The sequence below is a fragment of the Spermophilus citellus genome (assembly GCF_964194105.1).
Source record: "Spermophilus citellus genome assembly, chromosome: 11".
Classification (NCBI taxonomy): Eukaryota; Metazoa; Chordata; class Mammalia; order Rodentia; family Sciuridae; genus Spermophilus; species Spermophilus citellus.
Window position 1 is genome coordinate 117,841,733 of NC_138192.1, and position 21,569 is coordinate 117,863,301.

General features: G+C 34.3%; 1 protein-coding gene across 5 annotated transcripts in view; it reads right to left on the reverse strand.

Annotated features, from left to right (window-relative positions):
- USP37 (ubiquitin specific peptidase 37) overlaps positions 1–21,569 on the reverse strand; it is an 81,479-nt gene that overhangs the window by 56,581 nt on the left and 3,329 nt on the right. For 2 of the 5 annotated variants that reach the window (XM_081260705.1, XM_081260702.1), the window contains exons 2-7: positions 19,917–20,012; positions 15,273–15,496; positions 11,071–11,242; positions 5,956–6,056; positions 2,542–2,714; positions 2,154–2,228 (exon numbers count right to left, since the gene is read on the reverse strand). In XM_081260705.1, the coding sequence (XP_081116831.1) occupies positions 2,154–2,228; positions 2,542–2,714; positions 5,956–6,056; positions 11,071–11,242; positions 15,273–15,428 (677 nt within the window). In that variant the 5' untranslated portion in view covers positions 15,429–15,496; positions 19,917–20,012. Of the gene's footprint in view, positions 1–2,153; positions 2,229–2,541; positions 2,715–5,955; positions 6,057–11,070; positions 11,243–15,272; positions 15,497–19,871; positions 20,013–21,569 lie in introns of all 5 variants that reach the window. The other 3 variants (XM_081260703.1, XM_081260704.1, XM_081260706.1) reach the window with 3 other exon arrangements.

Below are 21,569 nucleotides of genomic sequence, written 5' to 3' on the forward strand. Positions count from 1 at the left end.
TAAATTATTTTTAGTGCAACCTGTGTTTAAAGTACTGTGAGGAGGTCAGATGTGGGTTTTTCCATTTGAGGTGTCATGTTAGACTCAAAGAGTTTCAGATTTTGGAATTTTGGACTTCAGATTTTTGGACTAGGGATGTTCAATCTACACCTTAAATCAACAAATCATTACATTTATAGAGAATATCTGGATCTCTGAACCAAGGGTTAGAAGTAGGAGTAGTCCCACTCACCATTATTTTCAAAATTCACTTGGTGAATTTGTTTCCTAGTCCCCCACCCCCTGATTTAATTGCTATAGGCTCTGACTTTCAGATATTTTACCAGGAGGCACAGTAAGAAAATAATTAAAACTAAAGTTATAGCTGTTACCTAGTCATTTTGGGCCCCTCATCCTGGCAGAGCAACAGACAAGGAAAGAGGTTACCACCCTAGTAGTGAGGAACGCAGCCTAATTCCATCTTAATATTGGGAGCCATTTCATCACAAAGTCATGAAAAGTTAATTTCTGTTTTACTACAAAATACTGAAATTTCTAAACTTGTTTGGAATTCCTGCCCGTGCCTTGAACTCACCCATGCCTGGCTTTCCCTGACCAGATAAAAACCCTCTCTAAAACCTTATGGTGCCTCATAAATCCTGGCTCCCCCTGACAAGATAACAACTCTCTCTGAAACCTCATAAATTCTGATGTTGGGATCTAAATTTACTCCCTACCTTGAAATACCACATAGATCATTAACCTACTATCTGCCTTTGTATTATTATGCTCATCAAAATCCTATTAGCTGTAAGTTCTCAAGATACTCCCCTTTGCAACTTTATGTGCTATAAAACCTTGTTCCTAGAGAGGTGGGGGGCTGGTCTCTAGCCCACGTTAGGAGAGACAGACGCTAATCAACTCTCTTTGTGTACACAAATACAAGATTGCTTTAATTTGATTTAAAATTGGAAAAAAAAAAATTGGACTCGGTGGTCTTTTCTCTGCGTTGGGGTTCAACAGTAGAGGTAAATGACTGATTATTAAGAGGAAAGGTTGCTGCTACATAATAAGGACAGAGAGTAATCTGTTCAGAATAAAGGAAATTCACTAGGGTACCACTTGGTGCTCTCATGCTTGCTGGTAGTATGGTTCCCACATAATTGCAATGAGCTGGTAGTATGGTTCCCACATAATTGCAATCAACAATGGCCTGAAAAGCACATGATGACCAGAGGCTCAGATCAGGTGACTATAGTTTCAGGTTCCCGTTCTATCACCTACCCAGACTTTCATATCTATTACAACATCAGAACCAATTATTATTCGAAGTTTCTTTGACTTTTTTATAGCTCCTTTCTTGTAACCCCTTGATCTGAAATGAGTTAAATAGTAACTGATTTTTATTAAAGTATTGAGATATTAAGTACTGACTATGTACTAAGTATTCTCATCTTGAAGGAAAAAAAAAATCCCTCATGTGTTAAGAAAGAAGACTATGAGTTGGTGACATCCCTGCTGCAGATCTATTCCCTTTTGTCCAACCCAGAAAATATCCCTGAAAGATGAATGCTCCTTGCCTACAACCTACGAAGGGCTCACAATCTTTTAACCCCAGGCTAACTACTTATGCAAGTAAGGTAAAATAATTATAATAATAATAATAGAAGGAAGGAAGAATAGGTTCAGACTCAAATAGCAAGAAACATTATTTGGAGTTCTTTGGCTATAGTCTTCCTGTGAGTATTCCAAATTTTAGGCAGGAAAGAACAAGTACAATGAAACAAAGGCAACAGCAATGGATGAATTCCCTCCATTGAACCTACAACCCATTGTCACCAAAACACTTTAAATCCTGCTCTTCAATCTATGGAATGTCCCACAAACTGAACATTCCTCTAATCTTATCCTAGTTGTTATAAGAAACACTCATCTGGGCCAGGAGTGGTGGCACAGGCTTGTAATCCCAGTGGCTCAGGAGGCTGAGGCAGGAGGATCATGAGTTCAAAGCCAGCGCCAGCTTCAGCAACTTAGGAAGGCCCTAAGCAACTCAGCAAGAATCTGTCTCTAAATAAAATACAAAAAATGGCTGGAGATGTGCCTCAGTGGATAAGGAAAAAAAAAAAAAGAAAAAACCCTCAACTAGTATTAAAATGGTTCTTAAAGCAACTTACGATGATGAATCATTTTCCTTAGGGTAATCTTCATTCAGCTCTGATCCAGATAACATTCTTTTCCTCTTTTCAGTGCTATAGAGAATGAAGAAAAAAAGATTATTTTTAAAAGGTAATATCTCATACCATTAAAAATTATACACCAATATATTTAAGGACAGAAAACATGACTACTAATTCTCTATACCATATTTAAATGAATATACTGTATATCTGCAAGCTTAATACATACATTTCACTGACATAAACTACATAAGACAAATACCTATAATTATCTACAAAAATGTAGTGTATACTTTAAAAAAATTTTTTTCTCAAATTTCTAAAAGGCCTGAAAGATATTTATAAGCAGATAATCAAATGATTAAGTAGGGAAAATTTTTCCTACCGGTTTTCTAATAACCCTGATCTAAGAGGTGTTGATGTTGATGTCAAAGAAGGAATTGTCCGGATTATTCCATTTCCTGCTACTGTCTTAATCGATCCTCTACCAGGAGTACCAAGAACTTTTCGAAATGGAACATCATCTTTATTTTCCAAACTTCCTCTTTTTGAAGAGGCCTGTATGAATGAAGTTTGAGCCAGTTAATCTTCAAATTAATTGCAATATTTTTAAGACCTATGATTCTTGATGGGAGCTTTAAAAAAATATAACTGCAGACCTATCTTAGTAGAGTCTAGCCTAATTGGTCTGGGATGAAACTCATTCATCAATATATAAATTATATATATTCATCAATATATATAAGTATGTATGTATACACAACACACACACACACACACACACACACACACACACACACACACACACACTTCACTACTGGGGATCAAACCTAGGCCCCTGCACCTGCTAGGAAAGTGCTCTACCATTTAGCTATACCTCCAGTCCCTAAGACATATACATTTTTAAAAGCATTCCAGGTGATTCTAATGCATATTCATGTTTGAGAAACTGAGATTGATACTTGTTTTCCTATAATATTCTTGTAAACTTAAAAATTCCACAGCATACCTGAAGGAGGCAAGATCCACACTCTGAAGTATTAATTAAAAAAAAAAAAGATACACAAAGACATAGTTCTAGTGGTCAGCATGAATATTAATCTTTGGAGAAAAATATACAATCATGATTATGATAAGTAAAGATGGAGTGACAGGAGCTAGAAGTGTAGTTCAGTGGTAGAGCCCAAGTTTAGCATCAAGAGGCCCTGGATTTGGTCCCTAGCACCACTATTAAAAAAAAAAAAAAAAAAAAAAAAAAAAAAAAGCAACAATGACATATGGTTGCCACAACTTGAACACCAAATTCTGTGTGCTAACACACTGTCATGTGCCTCTTAAGGAGGTTTGAGTTTGGAGGAATAAAACATATATAATGATGAGAAGGAAGATGAGAAAGAGTCCACTGACAGAAGATGAATCAAAGAATCTACCTTGCAGACAAAGCAAGAACATTCAGAGAGAGTACAGTAATGTAAACACATTAGCTGGGAAATAGTGCTTTAAGTAAACATTCTGCCACTTAAGTAAGTTATGTATTTCTCTATGGAAGACATGTCCAATTATAATCTTCTTATATAATTACAATCTTAAGATAGAAAATAAACCTCTAAGGTCACCTGGATAAATGGGCTAAAAGGTTAAAATTTATTTTCAGAGGGTGATAAATTTTCAAAGTTCAGGGCTGAGGATGTAGCTCCTTTGCTTAGCATGCACCAGGTCCTGGATTTGATCCCCCAGCACAAAAGGAAAAAAAAAATTCAAAAAGTAATACTAAAAGCCACAGACTGAGAAGTCTCACTATCCTCATCCCCACATCCCCAGTTCTTCCACTTGCTACTCTCACACCCTTATATTCTTCCCTAGTTTCTCCAGGCAAACAGAATCAATACTTCATTTTTCTCTCATATGGTAGCATAAATCTGTATACCCCTGCATCTCTTTGAAAATATCCTCCACTGTCTCAAAGAAATATTTTACATCAAATTCTATTATACATAAAAATAAAACCAAAATAAACTTTTCAGAAATCAATATTTATTTATTTATTTTTATGCAGTGCTAAGGATTGAACCCAGTGCCTCACACATACTAGGCAAGTGCTCTACCACTGAGGCACAACCCCAGCCACCAATATTTATTCTTAACATAAATAAAATCTTCTATTCAACTTCCTTTGTAATTACAACCCACAAAATTGATTTTAAAATCCCACTAATAGGGGCTGGAGTTATGCTTCAGTAGTAGAGTGCTTGCCTAGAATATGTGAAGCACTGGGTTCAATTCTCAGCACCACATAAAAATAAAGTTCTTGTGTCCATCTACAACTAAAAAAATGTTTTTAAAAAATCCCACTAATGGAATTTTTGTGGAAGTATAAATATATCTGCTATGTACATTAATACTTAAACACATTTAAGAAATATTACAAACATTTAAATCCCTACTTAAAAATCTATGAATCTGGGGTTGGGGTTGTGCCTCAGTGGTAGAGCGCCTAGCATGTGTGAGGCTCTGGGTTCGATTCTCAGCACCACAAAGAAATAAATAAAAATAAAGGTCCATTGACAACTAAAAAAAATTTTTAAAATGTAAGAATCTAAAAATAATTATGCTCAGTGGGGAAAAATACAGACTCTCCTCCCAAAAGTCCTCCCAAAATACAAACTGATTCCACCTACAGAAAACTACATCAAATACAACCTTATCTATAGTGACAGAAAGCAAAACAGTGGTTGTTTCCAAACAGGGACCAGAGAGAAGGGGGGGAAGGAGGATTACAAAGAGGGATGAAGAAACTTACTGGGATTATGGTTCTGCTCATTGCATTAATTATGGCAGTGATTTTAAGGTTTAATACCTAAGTTAAAACATATCAAATTATACTTTAAATATGTACAATTTGCTACATGACAATTATACCTCAATAAAAAGTCCCCCCAAAATCTCATTTATGACAATTCTAACAAAACTTTTTTCTTATTTATTGCTTAGTCCAGAAGAGGACTAGTAATCACTTTTCTGCCAAGCCAATAGGACTCCTAAATTAACATATAAAAGAGGTTTAAAGTTTCTGACTTTATGCCTGGCTTACCTTTACAACACAAAAGAGACATAAGTACTGCCAAGTTGCATTAGTATGATTTACTGGTACACAGCACATCTCATTGCTGGCAGAATAATATGTATAAAAGAAAAACTATTTAAAAAATAAACAGAAGTTCTCAACAAAACAGAATTATTTCATACAGTATACAGGCAAAGTCCCTAATGTAGAACAGACCTAAAGTGCATCACAGAAATAGTAGCAAACATTTCTAAGGTTGTTAGTATGCGGTATAGTATACAATGAATTAAATAATTTTACATAAATTATATCACAGCAATCCTTGAAATATTACTGTTGTTGCAATTTTACAAGTAGATGCTGAAGCTCAGGATACTTTAAAAACTTCCAATGACCCCTAACTAATAAGTGACACATCAAGTCTTGATCCCATACCTAATTCCAAAGTCAAGCTTTTTATTTATTTATTTTTAAGTTGTAGATGGACACAATACTGAGCTACAACCCCAGCCCCCCAAAACTATGCTTTTAAAAATTGTACTTAAACCTTAGATTGTCAATTGGAAGAAATCAAGGTGGCCAAAATGATGAATTTCAGCTCTGGGGAAAACATCCTGTGACAATGCCAGAAATGTTAGCCATTATAATCTAAATTCCACTTCTTCCAACCTCTTAGTATATCTGTATATAACTATCATCTTTTTAAATAAGCTAGAAAGATTCAAATGAACATACCTGATTGTCTGAATAAGAAAGCTGCCTGTTGGTTTCTTTCTGCGAGGTCCTGCTTCCCAGAATGGCTCCAAAACTACCAGAGCCCTGAGAAGGTTTCATGGCTGATGAACAAAATCCAAAATACTTAGTTTAATAAAAAGATTTAGCATTATTATTATTACATAATATTGAAGAAATGGAAGAAACAGAGTGTAAAAGACAGAACTAATTCTTTCTGATAAAAATATACACCTGAGATATAAAGTAATTAAAATTGTGTGCTAAATTAAGCACAATGGTACATAGCTATAATCCCAGCTACTTGGGAAGCTTAGGCAGAAGGATAGCAGCCTAAGCAACTTAGTAAGACTCTGTTTCAAAATTATAATTTAAAAAAAAAATTTTTTTTTTTGAAGGGCTGGGGATGTAGCTCAGTAGTAGAGCATCCCTGGACTCCTGGGTTTAATTGCCACTACTGCCCACGCCCCCCAAAAAGAACAAAACTCCCCAGTAAAGAAACAGATAACACAAAAATGTGAGATCATGTAATAGGAGATAAATTTTACAAACCAAAAAGAAAATACTAGCCATGTGCAGTGGCACATGCCTATAAGCCCAGGAACTCAAGAGGCTGAGAAATGAAGATGTCAAGTTTGAGCCTGGACAATTTTTTTTTTTTTTTTTTGGTACCAGAGATTGAACACAAGGATGCTTAACTACTGAGTCACATTCACAGCCCTTATTTTATTTAGAGACAAGGTCCCACTGAGTTGCTTAGCACCTTGCTTTTGATGAAGAATTCTCAATCCTCCTGCCTCAGCCTCCCAAGTCTCTGAGATTACAGGGGAAAAAAAAAAAAAAAGAAAAGAAAATGCTAGAAATTCTCCTATGATATTGGTAATTAACAGTCTGAAAGAGTTAAAGGTCATTGTTTATTTAGAGCATGAACACTGACTCCAGATGCCAAGGAAACATGTCAGAAATAATGACACACCTCCAATAATACACTCTAAGGCACTGTCTACAAGTTTATTAATTAAAATGTATGCATTAATTGAAACTTCACATGAAATCCCACAAAGATGTAAAAATAGTTTATATTTTTTTATTTAAAAGTTTGCAAATTTCCCATTGATGATTATTTTGGAAGGTTTATTCAAAATTGCAAACAATATTTAACATCCTTCCACATTTCCTCTTCTACTAATAGAATAATTTCTGAAACATTTACTTTTTAGTTGTAGGTAGACACAAAAACCTTTATTTTTATGTGGTACTGAGGCTTAAACCCAGTGCCTCACATATACTAGGTGAGTATGCTACCTCTGAGCCACAACCTCAGCCCAATAGAATAATTTTAGTAGAACAAACTCCTTAGAATAACAGTTGCTGGGTTAATGGGTCATTTTAAACCAAACTGACATTAGTACACAGTCTTCCAAAAAATGTATCTAAATTCCTACCAAATACATGAACATCTCCATGCTTCCCCTCACACCAATGTCATTGTGACAGTAATTTGATTCAATTACTGAAGTTGAAAATTATTTTACAATTAACGGCCATCTATTTTTCTTCCTGAATATTTTGCAGTTTTTGTCCATTTCTCTATTGAGTTGTCTTTTTTCTTACTAATTTGAAAAATAAGTCTTTGTATATTAATGGTATTAATATATCATTCTGGCTAATAATTTTCTTCTTTTGTCTTTTTTTTCCCCTTGATACAGACACTGTCTAAGTTTTTACACAGTCCAGAGTTTTTTGTTTTTGTGTGTATTCATGTGATGCTGGGGATCTAACCCAGGGCCTCAGACATGCTAGCCAAGCATTCTACCATTAAGCTACATCCCCAGCCCAATTCATTTTTATGTAGTACTCAGGAAGGTCTTTTCCAACCAGAGATTATATTGTAATCCAGTCCTCACACACATTTTTTATTCCAGTATATGGTCTCCTTAAATTGCTGGGGCTAGCCTTGATTGTGTATATGTGTTGGGGATGAAACTGGGGACTGATTCCAGGGGTACTCTACCACTGTTACATCTCTATACCTTTTTGTGTCAAGAGTCTTGGTAAATTGCCAAGGCTGACCTCGAACTTGAGATCCTCCTGCATCAGTCTTCCAGACTGCTGGGATTACATGCTGTATCACCATGCCTAGCTAACTCCACCTTTTAATAATACTTAATCATTTTAGCTTTTCACATTCAAATTCTCAATCAATCTGAATCTATTTAGATAAAAGTGAGATAAAAAAATTTTGTTTTACCATCTGATTAGTTATCAGCTTTGTTTATAAACAGAGTTCACCAACTCTTAGTGTTTTTTCCGCATTGATTTGAATGCTACACTTAATATTAAATGCTTTATATTTCTCAAAGTATTTTTATATTCATTGTCTTATTCTAGTCCCTGCAAAGTATATAAAATCCCCTTTGGAAAGCTAAGGTAACTAAATCTAAAAGATTAAAATGAGTTGTACAAGATCAAAGAATGAGTATCAAGCCTACAGCCAGCAATTTTAATAATAGGAATGACTTGCTTCACACAGTCATATTTTACATAAATGAGCCCTCATTCTTTAAAATGCCCCAATACTAAGATAACATAACTTCCATTTTAGAGACGAGGAAACTGAAACTAAGTTAACTGACTTGTCTAAAACCACAAATGAAATAACAATCAGAGGTAGGACTGAACCCAAAATTGTCATTTAAGCTTGGGTACCTGTCTACTATGCTTTCCACTGCAATGCATTTAAAGACATGCTTTTCTTACATCAATTTTATGACAGCAATTCAGTCAATATCATTGATATGATGGAATAAAAGAAAAACAAAAATGTAGACAAAATTCCTGACATAGTTGAAGAATTTTATTATTTATTTATTTAGTACCTAGGATTAAACCCAGGGGTGTCTTTTTTACTTTTTGAGACAGGATCTCACCAAGTTGCTTAATACCTTGCCAAGTTGCTGAGGCTGGCTTTGAACTTTGGACTCTATGCCTCAGTCTCCTGAGATGCTGGGATTACAGGCATATGCCACTGCACCTGGCCTAAGAATTTTAAATAGTACTGTCCTCAATTTCTTGATCCTAAAATTCAACTGTTTAGGGGCTGGGGGGATACACAGAGAACTTGCCTAGCTAATATGAGGCCTGAGTTTGATCCCCAGCACCAAAAATAAATAAAATCCAATTGCTTAGTAAATTCACTTAGCTTAGATTTGGTGGCATGAATGAGTAAGTACTAAATGGCAAACAATCACAAAGTTTTTATTTTATAAAAATGCTGTGCCAGCACTAGGGCTGTAGCTCAGTGATAAACACTTACCTAGTATGTGTGAGGCACTGGGTTTGATTCTCAGTACCCCATATAAAAAATAAATAAAATAAAGGTCCACTGACAACTAAAAAAAAAAAAATCAGTGTGCCAAATAGCATTATCAACTAAATATAAAAAGTAATGCTGTTACATTTCAATTTTCTAATGCTTATGAGTTTTGTTGGGATTTTTTGGTGACAGGAATTCAACCTAGTACCTTGTACCTGCTAAATATGTGCTCAACTAAGCTACACTCACAACCCTTCTAATGTTTTTTTTTTTTTTTTTTTTTTTAAAGAGAGAGAGAGAGAGAGAGAAAGAATTTTTTAGTATTTATTTATTTATTTTTTTTTTAGTTCTCGGCGGACACAACATCTTTGTTGGTATGTGGTGCTGAGGATCGAACCCGGGCCGCACGCATGTCAGGCGAGCGCGCTACCGCTTGAGCCACATCCCCAGCCCCTTTCTAATGTTTTTAATGTTACACTTAAATTGAGAAATACTCTAGTAAAGAATAAAATTTAGGAATAAGATTCACACAGATTCATAAATAGGCAAGTCTATTAAGATTAATGCAATAAGGTAACTTTTCCAATTATAATTTAAATCCTCCTCCTTTCCTAGTTACATATTTTTATAGAATCTGTAGGGCTTTCTACATATAAGATGAAATCATCTGTAAACAGAGATAATTTTTTTTCTTTTTTAATATTTATTTTTCAGTTTTCGGCGGACACAACATCTTTGTTTGTATGTGGTGCTGAGGATCGTACCCGGGCCGCACGCATGCCAGGTGAGCGTGCTACCGCTTGAGCTACATCCCCCACCCAACAGAGATAATTTTATTTCTTCCTTTCCAATTTGGATTCTTTTTATTAATTGCTCTGAAACTTCCAATGCTATACTGACTAGAAGTGGCAAGAACAGGCATCCTTGCCTTGTTTTTCTTTTTTGAAGTACTGGGATTAAATTCAGGGGTGCTCTACTACCATGCTATTTCTCCAACCCTTTTTCTTTCTTTCTTTCTTTTTTTTTTTGATGCTGGGGATCGAACTGAGGGCCCCACAAGGCCAACACTTGTTATCAACTGAGCTGCATCCCCAGCCCCTCTTTTTTCTTTTTGAGACAGGGTCTTGGTAAAGAAGTTGTCTACTCTGGCCTCAAACTTGCAATCCTCCTACCTCAGCCTCCTTAGTAGCTGAGATTATAGGTGTGCGACATCACATCCAGGCTTTGTCTTATTATTGATCTTAGGGGAAAAGCTTCCAGTTTTTTCACTGTTGAGTATGATAGCTATGGGTTTTTGACATATGATCTTTATCATTGAAGTTGTTCCCTTCTAAGTCTGTTGAGTGTTTTTATCATGAATGGATGTTGAGTTTTGTCAAATTCTTTTTTGTGTACCAATTGAGATGATCCAACAGTTTTTGTCCTTTATTCTGTTAATGTGATATATTATATAAACTGACTTTCATATCTGAACATTGCATCCTAGGAATAAATTCTTTATGGTCATGGTGTACAATTAATTCTTTTAATGTTCTTTTTTTTTTTAATTTTTTTTAGGGGCTGGGGTGGTGACAACTAAAAAAATTTTTTTTTTTGATGTTGATGAACCTTTATTTTATTCCTTTATTTATATGCAGTGCTGAGAATCGAACCCAGTGCCTCACACGGGCTAGGCAAGCGCTCTACCACTAAGCCACTACTCCAGCCCTTTTTTAATGTTCTACTGAATTCAGTTTACCAATATTTTGTTGAATACTTTATCAGTATTCATCATGTCAGACCCTGGGATGATTAGTGCTTACCTGTATGAAGTCTGTTTTGATGAACTGCATCTAGAAACAACCTCATTTCCTCTGCTTCCTTACTTGGTACTTTGTCAATAGACAAGAAGCTATTATCTTGTAGAGTTAACATTAGGCGGCTTTGTTTTGCTCCACTGGGCCGAAGCACCACATTTTTAATGTTATGACTTAGCTGACAAAAACAAAAGAAGTATTATCTTAACATCAAAAATATAAATTAAGTACAATGTTATATAATGAATACTAAACTCTATACTTTCCAAGGAGTGTTTCTCACTCTTCTCCATACTGATTCAATCTGTTTTTAACCAAAGAGTTCCCATTTCTTGATACATTTAAATCAAAGATTAAGCTTTTAGAAGATACAAACAACTTCTAAACTTGACTTTAGAAAATAATCCTAGCTCTCTTGCTCTTATGGCAGAAAATTCCTATTTTAAGATATAGTTCTAAAGTTATGTGAGCTAACCAGTGAGCTAACCATTTTTGGAGCCTGGACAGTTATACTATCACCAAGACAGAAAACCAAATTGGATTAGTCTCTTTTTCTTTTTTTCTTAGAACAAACACTTTGCAAGATTATTTGGTAAATCATTTAGGTAGTTGCAATGTAAAAGGATACATTAATCCAAGCCACCATCCTCACACTCTAAAAACACATCAAAAATAAACTTTCAACAATACTAATATTTTTAGTTTCTTTATTACCTAAATTATCCCTGCCAGCCTTATCTTCTAATATTCTTCCTTAGCAGAATATACAAAGGTTTCTTTTCTTTTTTTTTTTTTAAGAGAGAGAGAGAGAGAATATTTTTTAATATTTATTGTTTTTTAGTTTTCGGCGGACACAACATCTTTATTTGTATGTGGTGCTGAGGATCAAACCCAGCGCCATGTGCATGCCAGGCAAGTGCACTACCGCTTGAGCCACATCCCCAGCCTATACAAAGGTTTCTAAAGCTGCCTTTTGCTGAAGACATATCCTTTAAACAGTATAAAAAAGAAATAACATTCATTAATTTAAATTAGAGAGAAATATTCTTTGTCACTTTTTAGATAAAAATGAAAAACTATTTTACCGATTTTCTCTAGTAAAACATAAAAATAGGTAACATAAAGACATTACATCAGTCTATTTACCATTTTTTTAAAAATTAGAGTTAAATGTAAGTAGACAAGTTTGCTCATTAACAAGAGAATAATTCTGAAACTGGTCACTTCAACAACTGAAAATCCCATGTAGCCCCCACAATTGCAGCCCTAACTCCTTTTTTGTGGTGCTGGGGATTGAACCCAGAGCCTTGTGCATACAAGACAAACACTCTACCAACTGAGCTAAATCCCTCATTTTTTTTGGTACTCAGGGGCACTCAACCACTGAGCCACATCCCCAGCCCTATTTTGTATTTTATTTAGAGACAGGGTCTCACTGAGTTGCTTAGCACCTTGCCATTGCTGAGGCTGGCTTTGAACTCACAATCCTCCTGCCTCAGCCTCCCAAGCCTCTGGGATTATAGGTGTGCACTACTGCAACTAGCTAAGAGTTCCCCACTCTTTATCCCAAGTCCAGACCTCTCCGTTAGAACTCCAGGCTTGTTTACCTTCTGAATGCCTGAAATCTCAAACAATTCATCTCTCTCAATCTTCAAACCACATTTTTTTCTTTTTACCCCTCACAGAATGCACAAAAGGGACTGCCATTCTCTCAGATAGGGAATCTCCCCAGACTCTTTCTCTCTCACCTCCTAAATCTAATGAGCTGAGTCTTTTGACAATCCTTTCTTCCTCCTGCTTCTTTCACTACCTTTTCCTTTCTTTAGGACTTTTCATTCTTAACCTCCCATGAAATCTCCTACATGTCCTTAATCTCTCAATATCTTGTCTATCCCCAAAGGACATTAATTTGAGATGCTTGGCTCCTTAGAACTTGAGATACCCTTGGGACAAAGAAGAATCAGCAAAATCTGCCACTCACTCCCCACTTATTTTAAATTAATTTCCTATTTCCCTGAATGTTTACTCATATTTGTGTTTGTCCATGTAGAGAAATTACTTCTGCCTTACCTCTACTACGTTTAGAAAACTCCTATTTATCCTCTAAATTCCCAGAGTACAAACCACTCACTTCTTTTGTTAGCTCAGTATCACTGAAATACTTTTACAGCTGAAAATGCATTTGGTTACGTTTAACTGAGGGGAATGGTGTTTCATTCAGTTCTGTATTCTTAGCCCTTACTACAGAATCCACAACTGTAACCTGTAGATGATTAGAAAATGACTGTTGAATGTAAACTGACCCAGAACTGAGATGAGGCTGGGAATGCAAATATAGTCATTGTGCGCCTATCTATGTTTGCTTAACTATTCAAATACTCAGTGTCAACCTTGGCTGAGGACTGAAAAAAATGATTCTATTTCAAAACAACTTTCTTTTGTTGAGATGAACAATCAGTAGATATTTCAATTACCAGTCACCACCTCCAACTTATCCGATATATAAAATCATAAACAATTCATTTTCATAGTTAAAAGCAAAGACAAACGAAAATTTTAATTTCTTAAGCATAGTTATATACTGCTCTTCAACAGAGTATTTTAGTTTAGAACAAATATTATACTTTTGTATAACCTAATTAACCAATACAAGATTTTTTAAAAAGATTTTTATTTATTTATATATGATAGCAGAATGCTTACAATTTTTATTACACATATAAAGCACAATTTTTCATATCTCTGGTTGTATACACAGTATATTCACACCAATTCATGTCTTCATACCTGTACTTTGGATAATAATGATCATCACATTCCAGCATCATTAATTACCCCATGCCCCCTCCTTTCCCCTCCCCCCTTCTGCCCTACCTAGAGTTCGTCTATTCCTCCCATACTCCTGCTTCCTATCCCACTATGAATCAGCCTCCTTAAATCAAAGAAAACATTCGGCATTTGGTTTTTTGGGATTGGCTAACTTCATTTAGCATTATCTTTTCTAACTCCATCCATTTACCTGCAAATGCCATGATTTTATTCTCTTTTACTGCTGAGTAATATTCCACTATGTATATATGCCACATTTTTTATCCATTCATCTATTAAAGGCCCAATAAAGGATTTTTTGTTTATTTTTATTTATTTATAAATAATTTTTTTTTAATTTATTGCTTCATAAAATAAATAAAGGATCGAACCCAGGGCTGCACACGTGCTAGCCACAACCCAGCCCCCAATAAAGGATTTTTAAGGACAGAAAAATGTGAGACATTATGTTTTGTTTTGTTTTTGTAGTGCAGGGGATTGAACCCAGGATTGCTCTAACCCAGATCTTTTTTTTTTTTTAATCTAATTTTATTTTTTATTCCAGGACAGTCTCTCTAAATTGCCTAGGTTGGCCTTAAACTTAAGGTCCTCCTGCTTCAGCCTCCTGAATAGCTGGAATTACAGATGTGTACGACACCCAACAGACATTATGTTCTTAAATTCAACATATAAGTAACTCATATTACAAAAGAGAATCAGTAGAAAAGTGAAAACAAAATTAACAATTTTCTGTAGTGATAAAATAAAGAGGATCCTTCAAAATCTTACAAGAAAATATTTATCTAAACAATCTTGAACAATTATCCTTAAATACTCCATACTATGACTTTTGGCAGAATTATTTAGGAAATACACACTGGCTTTAAAAGACACTAGTAAATCCTCTTAAAAGTTAATACTAACCTAATGATGAATTCATCATCTATATTAAAACCAAAAAGGAAGGCTGGGTTTTTGGCTCAGTGGTAGAGTGCTTGCCTCATATGTGTGAGGCACAGGGTTCAATTCTCAGCACAACATACAAATAAATGAATAAAATAAAGGTCCATCAACAACTAAAAAAATAAAAAGAAAAAAGGATTAACTAAGCTTGTCCTAATGTGTGTTTTTTTTAAATAACTTAAAAATACAGTTATTTAAAAAGATATAATCCTTCTAAGTTCCTGCACACTGGTTTTCTTTTCAATACTGGGTGACTATTTCTTGCTCTCTTATACACAGCCAATACTGGTGCTAAATACTTTATAAATCATGTACACAAAAGTATTAGTGTCTTGGAAATGAGAAACAAGAGAGACTACTCTGTTACTTATTATGTCTTTAGCAATTTACTGATGGACCTGATCCAAGAACCGTTAAAAACAAAATTTAGTTAATACCTGAAATATCCTTGGAATTCCTCCAGTATTGTAGTGAACTACTAGGCTGACTTTGTTCTCTTTTTCCACAATTTCAAAGGATCCTTCTTTCCACTTTGTAATTCCAGTCTGCATACTTCGAATTCTGATAGGACCATGTATCTTCAGGGGAGACATATTTTCTTTAAAAATAAATTGCTTCTAGCCAAATTAAAAAGCAAAAATATACCTTCACCTGACAGGTTCTAAAGAAGGAAAATAAAATAGAGAGTTAAAAGTTTTTTTTAAAATTAGAGTTTAAAAGAGAATACTTAATGAACCATCTTGTATTTCTCCACTTTAATAAACACTTTTATGAAGCAATCTCCAAGGCCCTTATCAATTGTAGAATATAGGTAACAAAGAACAAAAGCAGGTGCTAACATTCAATGATGGCATCTAACCACATTTAATTTCTTCTGTACATGTTTCCTTCTTTGCCAAGAGTCCAATACCTATGCCTATTAGTTCCTAAATTCTACATTTTGCAGAATTCATAAACAGTTGTTGCCAGTAATGACACATCAATTTAGGAACAAGAGAAGATGTCTTTCTCAATGTGATTGCCCTCACCATTATTAAATGGTGTTGAATTCTTTTCTTCTTTTATGAATGTTTATAGCTCTTAACTTCATGTACAGAAGACATTAAAGGAATAAAAATGTTTGAGAATCATCAAATTACTCTAACTTCCAGAATTACATTATTTGAGAAAAACATTTAATCTTTAGGAAGAACAAAAACTGCTCTCTTCCTAAGATCCACCTACCATTTATATTTAACATTACTATTCTTAGAAGGAATCTTTAGCAATTTTAACTTTGACAAATACATTCCTGAATGAACTTTTAATACTTAAAAATGACTTACAGAAATGATAGGATGTCTCAGACCCTTCTAGCTTTGCCAAAAGCCAGCAAGTAAATAAATAACAGTAATGGCAGAAAGTATTATATACATAAATATTCAACCATCTAAAATTGCTAAGCTGAATTTATACCATTTCAAACATTTAAAAACACACTGCCCCTAAAATGATTGTTGCTCATAATCTAATAAATTAAAAATCTTTAAACAATGCCTTTGCCTACATAGCTCATCTAGAAAAATTAGAAAAGGAATTACACAAGGAAAAACATGAGGTCTAGAAATCAGGAGCCAGGTCTGTCAATTACTAACTTGTAACATACCTTTTCTATTTACAAAACAAGAATAGAAAATATTGTAATATTTCAGAATGAAACAGCATATATTAGGCACTCAGCTGACAATACTATTAATATTAATGGAGTCAGTGTTCACTAACTGAATTTATTTCTTGTCTACAATTCCTCTTTCTCCAAAAACCTCTATAAATAAGATGTTAATGAAAGTCACCCACTCAACTGCCTATAGGGAACAGCCAAGTAATGACTTAGGTAAAACATGAACAATTACTACCCAATCCAGCCAATTATAGCATGTAGCAGTAGTGAACTTAGCACTGTCTTATCATCTTCTTTTTCAAGAAAATGAAGACTCTCAACTTTTATATAAAAGTTTTAAATTTTAAATTGTGAATATTAAATTGTGAATAATGAATTCAAACTTAATTTGAAAACTATGAATCAAACAAAATCCACCTGTAGGCAGGACATAGCATAGGGGGGCCCCTGTTCAAGGCCTTTAGTTACTGTTGAGCAAAAAACTGGGGCTAAAAGAGATGTGGAAAAAACTTTGAAGAGTTAAAAAGTATTATTCATTTTAAGTTCTCTATTATAATTCACCCATCTCATCAGAGTTTTCTGAGTGCCTACTATGGACAGATTTAGATATTGGTAAAAGTGGCTGAACGTATGAATTCCTTAAAGTAATTGAGCTCATTACCATACACAAACCTCTCTATTAATATGATGCTTTGCTCAAACTAGTAACTGAAGAAATCTGAATAAAAATTGTATTTATAATTTTTTTTGAAATTAATTATTTGTGGCTTTGTTGTTAGGGTACGTCTTTAAAATCATTTGCACTGTACTTCTCAATACTGCAAAGAATATGTGGTTGCTCTTCTACCATAGATTCCATGACAGTTCTTTGACTTCTTTCTTGATGATTATTGGTATTAGTTTGGAAATGGGAGGTAGTTCTGTAAATTCTACCTCCATATACTTTTCATACAGTTTTATAATGAACTATAGATCAAATCATATCACATTTTTTAATATAATTAAATGGCTTTCCTCTGTCCTTATAATAAAGTCTAAACTCATTAACATGATATAAAGGTCCCATGATCTAGACCCTGATTACCTCTCTATTCCCAATATCAATAAACTTCCCCAAAATCCAATCATCTGAACTGCTTGCAATTTTCCCCTAACTCCATATATACACTTGTACACTCTGTAGTGGATGTCTAGAAAATTTTTTATTCTTTTCCCCATCTTCGGCTCTCTTAAAATGTCTTTTCTGGGGGCTGGGGATGTGGCTCAAGCGGTAGCGCGCTCGCCTCGCATGCGTGCGGCCCGGGTTCGATCCTCAGTACCACATACCAACAAAGATGTTGTGTCCGCCGAGAACTAAAAAATGAATATTAAAAATTCTCTCTCTCTCTCTCTCTCCCCCCTCTCTCACTCTCTCTTTAAAAAAAAAAAATGTCTTTTCTTGGCTCTAAAATCAAGGCTCAACTCTTTAAAGTTTTCCTAACTCTTCACTTGTTCTCTTCCCCATATCCACAATGGGACTGTTTAAATCCTTCTGTTTTCCTGTTGTGTTAGCTTAGTTACCTTTAGCAGAATAGTTATCACATTGTATTATAAACTATTTATTTCTTTGTCTGTCTATCTAGACTCTGCAGCTTGAAGACAGGGAAGATGTTCTTTAATTTCTCTGTCCCCACTAAGACAATGTCTGATGCACAGGAGACAGAAACGCATTGTTCAAGAATAATGAACAAAATAACACTAATTTTATTCAATTTGCTATTAAAATATACAATAGCAGATAGCAGAATCATAAATCTCTTTTATATGGCCAATGTAGGATTATATCTAAGCTCTTTGTAAGAGTACTGCTATATGCTGTATTATATGTAACTCATTTTTTGAAGATTACATCTAAAGCTTTTTCTATGTGCATTTAAACTTCCCCACTGAGTGCAAAGCTGTCCTAACATCTTGTTAATAACTCAATGGAAGACTGATCATTTATTAATATGAATTAATATGCAGTAACAGAAAACAATACTTAAGAACCTAGTAAGCTTTCCCAAATTGGAACTAGTGTTACTCATTGCTCAATGATGAAACTCCATATTAACAGTTTTATCTTTTGTCAATTTCCCTCAGCTTTCCTTATGTCTCATTATTTATTGGTCAGGCTGCCAAAATAAGCCCATTATTAAAGTTTGCCTTATTAAAAATGACATTATTTAATAAAATTTAGCTGAAGAGTTCAAAGTTCACTAAAATAAATGAGAAATAAAAATGTTACTGGTTACTTCTGTTTCTAGCTAATTGTCTATTCCTCTCAAACATTTTGATGCAGAGTTTTGATTAACTGCATAACATTTTACTTTAGATACTAAACATTTTCTTTCTTTTCTCTTGGTGCAAGGGATGAAATCCGGGGGCATTTTATCACTGAACTACATTCCCAGCCCTTTTATTTTTTTTGGAGACAGAGTCATGCTGAATTGCTGAGGCTGGCCTCAAACTTGTAATCCTCCTGCCTGAGCCTCTTGAGTTGCTGGGATTATAAGTGTGCTTCAGTGCACTCTAGACAACGAACATTTTCTTAACCATTTCTGTTAGAAACCTTTCCTTCTTCTAAGGAAAAAAACTAAACCATGCAGGACATAAAATTAATAGAACCTCAGCTGGGGTTGGGCTCAGTGGCAGAGCTCTTGCCTCGTACAGGTGAGGCACTGGGTTCAATCCTCAGCACCACATAAAAATCAATACATGAAATAAAATATTATGCCCATGTATAACTAAAAACATTTTAAAAAATGAATAGAACTAATATAATAAACCTTTTTCTTAACGCCTCAATTTAGTCTGCTACCTGCTTTTACACTAAATGAATTAACAATAACTACTTTTGTATGTTCATCACATTATCAGGGCTTGCCCTTCTTGGTCACAGGAAAAAAACTAAGTTTCTTTTTCAGTACGAAGCATGATTTAGTAACAGTTAAACTTTCTATGAACCTAAGATAAAGTTTCCTTGAACTCTATAATGCTAATTCTCTAATCAAAGCAATATTAGAAAGAGGATAATTAAAATGAATTATTCTCTAAGTATGTTCTAAGAGTATCCCCTTTCCCTAAACTTTTTTGCAATTAAAATTATGATCCAAGTTGCAGCACTTCATCATAGCTCAATCAATAATATTGCAAAAATGTTTCTTTAACCAGTTTATTTATTTAAATGCTACATTTAAGGTGCTGTTTTGAAAACATTGTTCAGAGGGTATTCTGTGGTCAAGAAAACATGCTAAAACATAAAATTATTACTAAAAAATAAACACAGAAATCTTGTCAGTTCTCGCTGATTTGCATATACTCTTGGAAACATATCAAAAACAAAAACATGACTTACTTTTCAGTGACTTTTACTAAAAAGCCCTATGTAATAACAATTCACCTTTATTCTGATCCTTGTGCCAAAGGCAATGCACTCTTCTTGGGAAACTACTCATATTCTGCAGCTATGCCAGTTCTCCAGGAGCCATCAACTCAGCTAAAGAAAATATAAGTGTGCCTTTTTTAAAATGATTCAATATACAAAATTAAAACTTAAGAAAGAAATTGATCATTTACATAACAGTTAACCCCTCAATGATTTACAAACCACAAATCACTTACTGAAAATATTTAAAATGATGCACATACAGGCATGCACATCGACAATTTTAGGAACGTATCTGCTGTGGTAAATAAGGGACTACAGAGGAGCCTGCACCTTGATCACCTTGTGTTCTGATTTATTTATTCCTGCTACATTTTGAAACTAAGAAGCCTGAGCAAAAGTATAGCCTTTGTTGTCTTTATAAACACTGCTACAATGACATCTTAGTCTTAAAACATCACTTTCATGATGTGTTTACACAAATAAAGTGAGTAAGATTGTTTCCAAAATTTAAAAAATAAAACACCTATTTTTCAATTTTAGGCCTTTTTTTAAAGCCTGAACTTGCCCTGAAATTCTACCCAAACATCCTTCACTGCCTAATTAAATGCAACAACATCAACTTTAAAAATCTGATCATTTAGTACTCAGAGTAAACTACAAAGTGGTAGGAATATATATGTATGTATATGTATGTGTATATACATATATATATATGTACATGTATGTGTGTGTGTGAGAGAGTGAGAGAGAGAGAGAGAGAGAGAGAGAGAGAAAGAGAAAGAGAGAGAGAGAGAAGATGCAGTCCACGGCCTCATTGAAAGGTTCATACTTTTCTCCTTCTACCATCCTATAGGCAAGAAATCTTAACATCAGGTTTAATATTAAAACCCAATCTTTTCATAGTTACTACCCTAATTCAGAAAGTCATCATTTTGCCATCAATGCATTAAATATGCATTATGCAACATTTACTAAGCACAGTGCTTAGTGTCATACATGCATTACTTCATTTAATTTTCACAATAACACTAAAGGACAAGGATCATTACTAAATTATCTAATTTACCAATGAGAAAACTGGCTTAGAGAGATTAAGTAATTTATGAATACAGAATCAATAAGACACAAAGCTATGTGTCTCTGACAAGAATCCATGGTTTTAACCACTTCCACAGTTCATCCTCATCAGTGAATTGAAATCATTTTACAAGTCCCCATTCTCTCAGGATTTTTCTGCCAATGAATCCTTTATACTACAATATCTTTTCTGAAAAAATACCTTTTTTTTCAAATTTTTAAAAGTATGTACTAGTCTCCTTAACTGTCTCCCTAAGGTGGGGGGTGCAGGGGCCGGGCAGGGGTGGGGGTAATGACACATAGACACAGAACTTTTATATTCTAACAAAATAACAAACATTTAGTAAGTGCTAAATATTTGTGACTGATGGTACTAATTTCATCTCAAACTTTTTCCCTAGCTTGTCACTACTTAGAAAATAAATTCAACTGCCTGACATTTGCATATTGTCTATTTTTTATTCCCTATTTTTCAACACAAGTTCTATTTTAAAAAATTATTTTAATATTTCATCTCTCATTCACTAGGAATTGACCTAAGTATGAATTTTTCTTACTTATAAAAACCTCACCTTCACTGGTCTCATA